A 13,365-nucleotide genomic window follows, 5' to 3' on the forward strand; every position below is an offset into this window, starting at 1 on the left:
CAACATTGACATTTTATTCTAACCTTAGGAGGAAAATATAGCCAAAGAAAAATATACAAATATAAAACACATTTAAATCATTTTCTACCTTGACCTTAACACATTTAAATGGATATCAAAGAAAATGTATCCAGTAAAAACTGATTCAAACACACCTCAAAGGAGCTGGACTTCAACTACATGGTAAGTATTCACTGTCAGTTTAATAATTAATGCACATCTGAACTTGAATATTAGGATTCTTTGACAAAGACCATTGTTAGCTTATTTGGGGATTTATCTACCAAAAGCATGTCTGCGGATAAGAAGTTAGGGAAGGCAGAATTGTGATTCAAAAGCAACTGATTAAAAGGAGACTTTTTTCAATGACGTTTATAAGATAATATGTTGAGCTGATACCAATTACAGCTAGATTGTATATTCATTAGATGCAGCAGTATAAAATATGTGATTCAAAGACAAATAGTTTGTGTGACACAAAGAGGAGGTGATCAAACATCAGCATGTGTTGTGTTTGCTTCTCCACTAGTCAGTTGTACAGGAATCACTCTCAAGTTCACTTTTCTTGAGGTTAGAAGCTAACTAGAACTCTGGAACTCCTCATAGAAAGCCTTTCTTACTGTTTCCAGCAGCTTGGGCAAGAGACAACAATTAAGGATGAAGAATCAAACAGCAATAACAACCTTCATCTTGCTGGGACTGACAGATGACGCTCGGCTACAAACTCTGCTTTTTGTCTTTCTATTTCTTTCTTACACCTTGAGTTTATCTGGAAACCTAACCATCATCACCCTCACACTGATTGATTCTCACCTTAAAACACCTATGTATCTTTTTCTCCAAAATTTCTCCTTCCTAGAAATTTCATTCACAACTGCTTGTGTTCCCAGATTCTTGTATAGCATATCCTCTGGGGACAAGTCCATTACCTATGATGCTTGTGCCAGTCAACTGTTGTTTACAGACCTCTTTGCAGTAACAGAGTTTTTTCTCCTGGCTACCATGTCCTATGACCGCTATGTGGCCATCTGTAAACCACTGCATTACATGACCATCATGAACAGCAGAATCTGCAAGAACGTCATCCTTTTCTGTTGGGTAGCAGCACTGATCATCATTCTCCCACCAATTAGTTTGGGTTTGGGCCTGGAATTCTGTGACTCAAATATTATTGATCATTTTTGCTGTGATGCATCTCCTATTCTAAAGATCTCTTGCTCAGACACATGGTTGATAGAGCAGATGGTGATAGCGTGTGCCGTGCTGACATTCATCATCACCCTCATGTGCGTAGTACTTTCTTACATTTATATCATCAAAACGATTCTGAGAATACCCTCTTCCCAGCAAAGGAAAAAGGCCTTTTCCACTTGTTCTTCCCACATGATTGTTGTTTCCATTACTTATGGTAGTTGCATCTTCATTTATGTCAAGCCTTCAGCAAAGGATGAGGTGGCTATTAATAAAGGGATTTCACTCCTTATTACTTCTATTTCACCAATGTTGAATCCCTTTATTTACACACTAAGAAACAAGCAAGTGAAGCAAGCTTTCAATGACTCAATTAAAAAAATAGCATTTCTCTCAAAGGTGTAAAGGGAAAAACGAGTTGATAAATCCAGCTAAAAGGAAGGAAGAATGAGCACAAAATCTGGAGCTTTTGATACTATTTCACCATATAATTTATTCTCCATTCATATTGATATTCACAATTTCTCTTTAAACTTGTTTACTGTGAACTGACTATTCCATTCTTTATCCCCATTAAAACCAAACTCTCTTCAGGATGCTTACTTTTACGATCTAGCTGAAATTGCTATTTAGCTGTTAACCCTGGAAACACGGTAGATCACATTTTTTCCACCATCTTTTCCCACACTAATAGATATGGCTATTTATTTTAAGTTATAAATAATAGAGTGGATGTAGAAGTAATATGCAGCATTTCTAAAAGTGGCCTATAAAAATACCCAACATGTGACACCCTCTCACTTTTCTCCACCTACCGGCCAGATACCCAAGCTAAAATGACTTTGTAAGCTTCATGTTAATGATGAGTGAGCTTGAGAAAGCCTGCTTGTGAAAAGACCTATAAAGAGACCTCCTCGGTCACCACCAAACTGAAATCTCCGTAAACTATTTCTGCAAGAAATAAATTTCAGCTCTGTTTGAGCTATTGTCCATGGGATATATCTTAAATTTGTCAGCTATTATAACAAAAACTTAACATATATGGCATTTGCAAGCAGTGAGGAAACTGACAAAAGACTAGAAACATGAAAATTATTGTAATGTCCTGGGAAAACATGTAGTAAGGTAGGTAGTTACCTGAATTTGGAAGGCAGACTAAGAGTCTGCTAAGATAATAGCTCATGGGAAGTAGTTAGATAAAGCCAGTAGTGTGGAGGGGGGGTATTATTTGCTACTTTTTGGAAAGATACTGAAGAATAGGCATGAGCCTGAGCTAAAGCTGGCATATGTGAGAGCAGAAATTAAACGGATTAAACAGGATGCAGAAAACCGTAGTATAATAAATTCAGAAGATCCAACGTTTCCAAATCCTAAACAATAAGAATTAAAATGAATAAATAAGACTAAAAAGACTTTAAGAAAAAAAAGTATGACTTCTCAGTTAAAGAGATTCAATTCTATGCATAAATCATTTTATGAGTATATCTTTTCTAGCTAGGATTTTGTTTCAGATAGGCATAAATTGGCCCCCATTTATTTACAAAAAGAAAAGAAGGTAAAGAAACGAGAAAATTTAATAATATGCCTAGAAAGAAAATTTGTCTGGGATTTCTAGCACATAAAACTTATTGGAATCAAATCAGAAGTTTTCAAAGTTCAATTTGAGGAAATTTTCATGTTCTTTTCTGTCTTGCCTGTAGATGCTAATTTGCAGGGTAGCCTCTGAAGTCACAGATTGTAGGTGGCAGAGATCATCAGCCATTCATGAGAAGAATGCATCTACAATTATACATCCATGCCCTCTTTAATATGTTATCCTACATAATTAGCATATATTAAAAGATGATGAAAATCAATTTCCTAAAAACTCAATCTGTGATGAACAAAAGCCACATAATATATTTTGAAGAGTAAGAAAAATTATATGTGTAAACTCACAGGAAAATGAAGAAGCAATTCTCACAGTAGCCTCTTCCAAACCAATGCACTAAGCAATGATTTTTATTTTGAAATATTAAGAAGATTTTAAGGCTAAAAATAATTAGCAGAATGAAAAATATATAATACAATAGCAAAATTATAAATATAGCACTTTATTTTACAACTACGGTGGATGAAGATAGGTTACAAGATATTGTTTAGAATCATCTAGAAGTTATAAATAAAGATACAAATATATACATATACTTACAAACATGCATATGTCCATTTGGATATATGGAGATATATGTATACATACACACATACACACACACACATTTAAGTGCATTACTGTACTCAGAAAATAAAAGCAAATCCCAAGTTGCCTGAAACAGATCAAGAGAGTGAGTAGAGACAGAGTATAGAGGGGAAGGGTGAGGAGATTGTCAAACTATGAAACTAGGAAGCTTAGGTTTGAACATCTGCATGGAGATAGGAGGTCTCAGGTGAAGAATCTGAACACATAACGCTAGCATAAAGCCTAGACCATAAAATGCCTATAAGCCCAAGGAAAACCCAAACTAGAAAAAATCTGCATATCTGCATAAGGAGATGGAAAATAATTTTAACTCATTTTTTACTGGGCTGTATATTAATAAAATAGTCTGGTCCAAGGAATATAAAACCATATATCAGACATTACAGAATTATTTCTTATATCCATTAACTAACCCCACAAGATATTCCACTTTTGAAATATGAATAAATTAAAAATAAAAAAGAGCCACTTGGAATTTGACAAAAATACTTAAATTTACTCTTTGGGTAAAGAGACCTTAAGAACTGAAATGACTTGCTCTCTCTAAAGTCATGGTATGGAGGATTTTTTAATCCTTCAGGTGTTGATGGAGGTGTTTAATGGTGTGTGTAATTTTCCTACAGCTTCATTTACAGCTTTTTCTGGCCGATCTGTTCCCAAAGGTTTACATAATTTAGGGTTTTAAAATATACATCATCTGCACAGGTCTGATTTTCATTTAATTCTATCAATAACTTTACTAAGAATTTGTTACATCTGGCAGCTATGGTAAAGACACTAATGTTTGATACATCATACATCAATTACAAGTATGGTATCCTTCTTTATTATTTACCTTAATGACCTTTTGTTTTATATAACATATTCCCAGTAACTAGGACATTTTTCAGTAAATCTTGGGTTTTTTTCTGGTTTGTCCCAGATATCATTATAGGCCTTTACAGAAACTGATTTCAATCTGTAACAATACCCCATCTACCCTCCCAATGGGAAGAATACATTATTTCTCCTTTATTTTCCAGTCATGTTCTACTACAATTTAGACTTATATGAACACAAATGCACCATCCCCATCTCCTTCCTAGGCTGGTGGTACTTGTGACCACAAACTTAACTATCAGATTCTAAATGACAAGAAGATTCACAGTCCTTCCTGGGTGAGGATATAAGGTTTCTCCAAGCTTACTTGACAAATATGGTGTTTCATTGTGCTATTATTTGATCAGCCAGTTACAAGTAGTTTCATTTTCCTCCCAAGTTGATATCCAGAGTCTCCTAGAAGAGAGCTTCCTTAATGTTTCTGTTTGATTTGGCAAGTCTTTGTTCTTATGATAATGAGCCCACAAAAATGTTATTTTCACCTGACTTGGTACTGCAAGACTTGCTCCTAATATTTACAAAGAATATACGGCAAAGTAGAGACTGCTGATCAAGCTATTACACATGTTGCTCCCAACTGGATAGTAAAATGAGTACAACTGAGAGATATATTATGTGCATTTGTAAGTATTGTGCACTCTAGGAAACTGTGAATCAATTATATTATCTTCCTATACAAAACTCAGTCCGTGGATGCCATAATGCTGCTCATATAAGGCCATTGCATATCCCAAGAGGGTGATTATTGTTACTGATCTGTATAACCACACCCAAATTCATTTCTCTTCAGTCTGACCAGGTTCCTTTGTTTTGCTTAAAATTATTTCATTCATATTCATATTTGATAGCAGACAACACTTTCCAATCATATGCAGACACATGTCTTTTCAACACGACATCATTTTCTTTTTCAACCACAAAAGGAAGTCCCTGATTTAAGTAATCCATTAATATTAATCCTAAGAAATCATCTGACAAACAACTAGAATGACAGATAGAGCCAATTGAACCATGAAGTGAATATAATAATGCCTCTGGCCAGGTAACAGTGAGGTTCAGGGCAGAGGATTACTGCATTACTTCTTTTCTCCAAATTTTCAGTGGAATTTTTAGGCCTGCTTTGGTCATTACTCAGCACCAGATGTAAGTTATGCTCTTGTTCTGAGATGCTTTCATGGAAATTTTACTCTGTCATTGTGAACTACTTATGAGTGTTCTCCTCAGTTGCCATGACCTCCACCAGTTTTCATTTATTACCTGTTTCGATAATACTTATGCCTTGTGGTCTGGTTTTTCTATCTCAGCAATAGTTTTCACCTAAAGGACAGGGAGTCACAGAAGGCTGGTAATGCTTCTCTTCTGCTCTCCCTCCAAGTAGCTGTCTCCAGATATGACATATAAACTATCACTAACCTGCCCCTGCCATTTAGTAAGGGGGCCACATTGACAGTTAGCTCTAAATTGGCTACATGAGTGAAATTACAACCGACCTTAAAGTATCACTAGAAATACATGCAGCTAAATGTAATGGTATGGATATTAAGCCTTAACTATTGGTGTCCCTCTGCCCAGGCACCCGTGAATTCAAAACTGGCCCAGGACCACCATTTGAAAAGAAAAAGCAGAACTAAAAGTAATATATACAAAGTTGTGAAGTTATAAAACCACCCAACCTTCGTTCACATCTCCTGTTCTATAAACCTTTCCAGTAAGGTGTCTGTCTTACTTCCACTTGTAAGCACTGTGGGAAGTAATTATTTAAATAAAATTCTAGCTTTTCAATATTTATCAACCACTGCTTTCGAATAACTGCCCTTTCCAATTTTTTATAAGCCCATTGCATTAAAGGCATTATGGGATATATGTTTACATAATCTCTTTACTTTTCCCTTTTTATGCATTGGTAGCAGTAAAACACATAACTTTTTCTGAATAGTTACAAGATACCCTACAAAGGTTTGGGCATATAGATGTTGGTCCCTCGGTCCATCTCTGTCAGATTCCATAGTTTAACTGAGGGAGTAAATTTAACATCCTGTTCAAAAATGTGTCATGCTAGATCACCATCCTCTGGTAGATATGGATTCTAACAGGCTGGGATAAATTGAACAAATTTGAATGAGCCTGTAGGCTAAAGGGGCTTTCTAAGACACTAAAATTGATTTTTTACTATTAACGCTTTGGTGGCATCCTATCAATTGTTCTTTTTACAATATTGTTCCCCCAAAAATTGTCCGAACAACTCAGTTATTTAATTATAACTTACAGCCGCATCTTTTCATTTCTTCCCTTGACTGACCTCTCTTTTACATAACATAATTTTTTCATCATGTAACCCCATGCATGATAACTAAATTAACCATTCACATACAGCCTCCTAAATATCTTTTTGACCTTCTGAGAATAAAGTGATGAAGGGTGTCCAGAGTTGGCCTCATCCGTTACAGTATCCTTAATGGTGTGCATTAACAATATTAACTTAAGTCTGCCTTTCTTGCCATCATAAGTTCTTTCTAGAGTTGCCTGATTAGTGAGATATCTCCATATAAGAAGGAATATTTCAATTATGGGTCAAGAAGGGGATGGAAACATATCTCTCTCAGGGTGAGTCTGCATAACCTCTACCTTTACCCACTGGAATAAGGTCACTGGTCACTGTTATCACTCTGGCCATATCCCCTCACAAGAGTTTAAAGTCACTTAGGTCATCAGTCTAAATTATTCCTTCTATTCAGCAATACCTACAATTAATGAAGTGCTCCCTTATTATTCATTTTAAGAATAAACAATAATAACACCAGTTAAGATTCAGTAGGTTCTTGCTGCTGTTTCCTCATAAAATATTCTAGTTCTTTGACAGCATGTCTTTGTCTCTATTTGTCCAGTCATTCAGGTTAATAAGTGGTCTCAGCTGAGTTCATCTGAGTTGAGAGTGAGAGAATTTCTTCCCAGGTGGCCAGACGAGCATGTGAAGGTTTTCCAACAAGAAAGCCTTTCGTTTTCTCCTGTAACTCAAGTTTCTTCCTTCAGATAAAAGAATAGAATATTCCTCTAATTTGCATTATGCATTGTATTATCTGTTTTTCTACTTACCTATTTCCTCTGGGCCTCTATTTAATCCAATTTCCATTGGTAAAACTTGCAACCTCAGTCTCCTAAAGATTTTCATCACTTCATACCAATGATGATTTGTTAGCCATCATGGCATTAAATATTCATTACGTTTTTCCATCCTCCTTCTGTCTCTCTGCTCTTCAACCCTTGCCAAAACCTCATTAGCTGTTATGATTCATGGATCTAAATCACCATTCTGATCATAAAAGAAATCTTACATACCAGAAATGTTGCATTGTTAAATCAGATTCAACATGAATTGTAACCTTTGTTCATTGTTTCCAAAGACACTGGTGATAGCAAGCTATAGGTCAAGCATTTTCCTTTGAAAAGGCTCGGGATTCACAGGTGCAGCTTTCATAAAATGTCCATATATTTCTATGAAGAATTTGATATGATTTGGATCTGACATTAAAGATTTCAGTGATGCATTTAGAGCATTGTTTGAAAAAAAGGAGCCAATAAAGCATCTCATATTTATGCACTATTACATCACTTACAAATCATTTCCCAGTAAGCCCCATGACCCTTAAGTCCAAAATTCCAGGTTTATTAACAATAACCAACATTGAAAAACTGTATAATCCTGCTAGAAACACCTCATTGAAAAGATCTCTTGGCTAAGTGTGTTCCTCAGGAGGTCTGTTATTAATTAAATACCTGGTAAAAGGAATTTCATGGGTCATGTTTTCCTTTCTTTTTCAGACATCCCTAGGAAAGGATAAAATAAACAGTAGGCTTGCTACTAACTCATTCTTAACCCTCGATTATGCGCTCAGCCAGACTGATTCTTATAACATTGATATGAGTGTCATTACCTAGGAGGGTATACTCAGACACACTTCTGAAAGCTTAGAACAAGAGTAGATTATAGGTTACAGCTATAAAATATATAGAAACACACTATGGAGATCAAATTAATTCCTCACTTTTTGTGGGTTCATGGTATGATTTACTCTATTATTTAATCATCCACAAACCTTATAGTGCATGGAAAACACATTTTACAACATACAGTTTAAAAAAAAAAAAGAATCATAAAGATTAATAATGGATTGTCCCCCAAGCTATTGCAGTTAATTCATCGAAGGTCTCAGCTATAACTCATATTCAGGTGGGAATTGACGTTGTTAACATGCATTCATGAAGTGTGCACCTTCTGTGGTTCTCATAATACCACATGTTCTTGATTTCTCTTCTTCTATTTAGGTTTCTTCCTAACCATCTTCATTCATGTATACCTTAAATGAGGTTGTTTCTATAGTTTTCCTCAGGCACCATCAAATTATTTTTTAATATTCTTTCCTCAGATAAACTCTCTTATCATCATGCCTCTTAGTATCACTGCTCTGAAGCTAACTTTTGGTTATTCTTATTCCTGAACTCCAAATCACATTTCTGAATACATAGATGACTTTACTTTTTTTTCTTACTTTAAATCAAGCACATATGCAGAAGCATTTTATACATCCATGTGTAAAATATACATGGTACAGCCTTTCTGAAGGATCCCTTAATGTATACAGGTGTGAACAAATTCCAGGCTTAACTCTGAAACACATAGCCATGGTTCATAACAAAAATAGCCTTAGCAAAGGCTTAAAATATTCAGCTGATACTTGAGCCAACACTGCAGAAAGCAACACTGAGTTTGTAGTCTGAGACTAACAGGGTTGATTACTGGCTAAAAAAAAAATGGTTTACATCTCCCAGAAGAATATAACATAACCCAGAGTTTAAGCAATGTAATATTCACAATGTACAAGATCTAATCCAAAATTACTGGATATGCAAAGAACCAGTGAAATGTAGACCATCCAAAAGGCAAGCACTTACTGAAAGGACAATTGGTAGGTACCAAGTCAAAGATGACCAAGATATTGGTATAGTAGGAGAAGTTTAAATCAGTTTATACAATTACACTTTGTGAGATACAATAATATACTCAAAATAAATAAAATATTAAGAAATCTCAGAAGATAAAAATTTTAATGAAAGTATTAGAAATGAAAGATACAATATATATCTATAAAATTAACTCTTTCGGCTTATTAACAGAAAAGAGATTACAGAAGAAAAAGGCAATGATCTTGAAATTAGAAGAATAAAAATTATCTAATCCTTAGAGGGAAATTGATTTTTTTTTAAATTACAGATATTCTTGGATTTAGATGCAATGTCAAAGTCTAGCCTAAGTGTAATTTGAATCCCAGAAGGAGATAAAAGAGAAAATGGGGCAAAAAAAAATTGTTTAAGTAAACTATGGCTAGAAACTTTCCGTATCTTGGGAAATAAGTAAATGTATAGATTTAAGAAGGTTGGTGTATAATCAGCAGAGTAAACAGACAACCTGCAGAATGGGAGAAAATATTCGCGAAGTATGCACCTAATGAAAGGCCAGAGGGCTTCCCTGGAGGCCACCATCACAGATGCTGAGCAGCGCAGGGAGCTGGCCGTCAGGGATGCCAACACCAAGCTGTCCGAGCAGGAGGCCGCCCTGCAGTGAGCTAAGCAGGACATGCCACAGTAGCTCTGTGAGTACCAGGAGCTGATGAAAGTCAAGCTGGCCCTGGACATCAAGATCGCCACCTACAGGAAGCTGCTGGCAGGCGAAGAGAGCCGGCTGGAGTCTGGAATGCAGAAGAGGAGTGTCTATACAAAGACCATTAGTACTAGTGGCTATGCAGATGGTCTGAGCTCGGCTTATGGGGGCCTCACAAGCCCCGGCCTCAGCTATGGCCTGGGCTTCAGCTCGTTCAGCTGCACCAGCTCCCCAGGGCCGTTGTTGTGAAGAAGATCGAGACCTGCGATGGAAAGCTGGTGTCCAAGTCCTCTGACCTGCTGCCCAAGTGAATAGCCATGGTAGCCCCTCCCAGCCTGCCCCTCCTGCAGGTGCACCAGAGTCTGTGAGGGGAGGCTGCTGTGCAGAGGAGCACAGGGATAGGGAGACCCACCCTGAGCCTCAGCCCTAGCCCTCAGCTCACCCACCAGGGCAAGTTTACTGCCTGGGGGACCCCTTTGCCCATACCTCCAGCTACAAAACAATTCTTTTTTTTTTTAACAAAATAAAACCTCAGCTAGCTCTGCAAATAAATAAATAAATAAATAAATAAATAAATAAATATAATAATTCCATTAAAAAGTGGGCAAATGATATGAACAGATATTTCTCAAAAAAAAAGATATACAAATGGCCAAAACTTATACGAAAAAATGCTCAACATCACTAATCATCAAGAAAATGCAAGTTAAAACCACAATAAGATACCACCTTACCGACTCTCCACCCCCAGAATGGCCATTATTAAAAGGTCAAAAAACAATAGATGTTGGCATGGATGTGGTGAAAAGGGAACATCTACACACTGCTGGTGAGAATGCAAATAAATACAACCTCTATGGAAAACAGCATGGAGATTTCTCACAGAACTAAAAGTAGATATACCACTCAATGCAGCAATTCCACTAGTGGGTATCTACCCAAAGGAAAAGAAGTCACTATATTAACAAAGACATCTGCACACACATGTTCATTGCAGCACAATTCACAATTGGAAACATATGGAACCAACCTAAGTCTCCATCAACCAATGAGTCAATAAAGAAAATATGATATATGTACACCATGGAATACTACTCAGCCATAAAAAAGAATGAAATAATGTCTTTTGCAGAAACTTGGGTGGAACTAAAGTCATTATTCTAAATGAAGTAATCCAAGAACGAAAAACCAAATACAACATGCTCTAATTTATAAGTAGGAGATAAGTTATAAATGTGCAAAGGCATACAGAGTGGTATAATGGACACTGGAGACACAGAAGTGAGGGAGTAGTGTGATGGTTAATATTGAATGTCAACTTGATTGGATTGAAAGACACAAAGTATTGTTCCTGTGTGTGTCTGTGAGAGTGATGCCAAAGGAGATTAACATTTCAGTCAGTGATCTAGGAGAGGCAGACACACCATCTATCTGGGTGGGTACCATCTAATCAGCTGCCAGCACCTCTTAAAAGTAGGCACAGTAATTTGAAAGGACTAAACTGGTAAAAGACTTCTGGCTTCCATCTTTCTCCAGTGCTGGATGCTTCCTGCCTTTGAGCATCAGACTCCAAGCTCTTCAGCTTTTGGACTCTTGGACCTACACCAGTGGTTTGCCAGGGTCTCTTGGGCCTTTGGCCACAGACTAAAGGCCACACTGTCAGCTTCCCTACTTTTGAGGTTTTGGGACTCGGACTGGCTTCCTTGCTTCTCAGCTTGCAGACAGCCTGTTGTGGGACTTGACGTTGTGATCATGTGAGTCAATACTCCTTAATAAACTCCCTTTCATATATACATCTATCCTATTAGTCCTGTCCCTCTAGAGAACTCTAATATAGATTTTGGTACCAGGAGTGATTCTAGAGGAACAGAATATTAAGGATGGAGTTCTTTCATTGGTTTTGGAGTTTCTGGAGTTGGCCGCTTAATATGATTAGACCCAAAAATGCTAAGGATTCTATTTCTAACAGTATGAAAAATACTGATAGTCCTTGGTGTGAACTGTTGAGAGAGTTATGCAAAATAAACACATTTAATACTCCTGATTCACCACTCGTGAGAGACAAGGAGTTTAGCGACTCTACACATAATGCCTTTGACCATATGTGGAGAACCAAGGAATATAATGAAGTTGGTTGGTTGTTCCTAAGTTCAATGGACAAAGTGATGAAAGAAAACAATGAACTCAGATTCTATCTCCTGTCTACAGGTGCACATATTGAGCCTCAAATTCTAAGATTGCCCTGAATGAGGGTCTTATCTCTGATAGAGAAAGAGTTGAAATTATGGAAAATCAGACACAAGCTTTTATCATGCCAGTGGCTGATCTGCAACAAAAGGTGCACGCACAGCCTCACCAGGTGTCTACTGTTAAAATGAGGGCATTGGTTGGGAAAAAAAAATGGGACCCTGCAACTTGGAATGGGGACGTATGAGAGGACCCTGGTGAGGCTGAGGGCCCGAAGCTCCTGAATTCTGATGAGCCTTTTTTGCCAGAGGAAACAGCCTCCCCACCCCCAGTGGTGGCAATATCCCCTCCCCACCCCCGCCCCCCATGCTGCCATCAGCCTTTCCACCTTTGTCTGAGAAGATTAACCCTGCACTGCCTGAGGCAATAGTAATGGCCTCCCCTGAGGCAGTTGCCAGGCAAGATATTGCTGATTTTCCTCAGTACCCACCCCCAACACCCCTGACTGCTTCTAGACCTATAATTAAAGTTCAGCAGACCCCTAGAGGTGAAGTTCTGGTGTAACCCATGATAAGGTGCACTACACTTCAAAAGAACTGCTAAAGTTTTCTAATTTATATAAGCAGAAATCTGGAGAACAGGGATGGGAATGGATATTAAGGGTGTGGGATAATGGTGGAAGGAACATAAAGTTGGATCAAGCTGAATGTATTGGTTTGGGCCCACTAAGTAGGCATTCCGCATTTAATGTTGCAGCTTGGGGAGTTTAAAAAAAAAATGTTCTAATGGTATATTTGCTTGGTTAGCTGAAATATGAACTAAAAGATGGCCCACTATGAGCAAGCTGGAAATGCCTGATCTCCCTTTGTTGAATGTAGAGGAAGGGAATCAAAGGCTTAGGGAGATTGGGATGCTAGAGTGGATTAGTCACCTTAGACACACTCATCCCAGCTGGTCCAGAAGACACACCCTTGACCAATACTTTGCAAAATAGATTTGTGAGGGCAGCACCTGCATCCTTGAAGAGTTCTGTGATTGCTCTTCTCTGTAGGCCAGATCTTACAGTGGGAGTCACAATCACTCAACTACAAAATTTAAACACAATGGGAATCAATGTGGCAGGAGCCAAGTGGCATGTATTCATCCATTTTCACACTGCTGATAAAGACACACCCGAGACTGTGCAATTTAAAAAAGAAAGAAGTTTAATTGG

At 37.4% G+C, this 13,365-nt stretch overlaps 1 protein-coding gene and 1 pseudogene across 1 annotated transcript; both read left to right on the forward strand.

Moving 5' to 3' along the window:
* The first annotated feature begins 657 nt into the window (after window positions 1-657).
* LOC694375 (olfactory receptor 6C2-like) lies at window positions 658-1,596 on the forward strand. The gene has a single exon (XM_001082947.4). It carries the CDS (start codon window positions 658-660, stop codon window positions 1,594-1,596), a length of 939 nt encoding a protein of 312 aa, XP_001082947.2.
* Window positions 1,597-9,803: 8,207 nt separating this feature from the next.
* On the forward strand, window positions 9,804-10,276 carry LOC144332660 (keratin, type II cytoskeletal 8 pseudogene; annotated as a pseudogene).
* Window positions 10,277-13,365: the final 3,089 nt, after the last annotated feature.

The sequence above is a fragment of the Macaca mulatta genome, chromosome 11 (assembly GCF_049350105.2).
Source record: "Macaca mulatta isolate MMU2019108-1 chromosome 11, T2T-MMU8v2.0, whole genome shotgun sequence".
In the NCBI taxonomy this organism is placed as follows: domain Eukaryota; kingdom Metazoa; phylum Chordata; class Mammalia; order Primates; family Cercopithecidae; genus Macaca; species Macaca mulatta.

What these genes read in the sequence shown, in the direction of transcription:
- LOC694375 (XM_001082947.4), top strand. Translation starts at nt 658, where the DNA reads ATGAAGAATCAAACAGCAATAACAACCTTCATCTTGCTGGGACTGACA.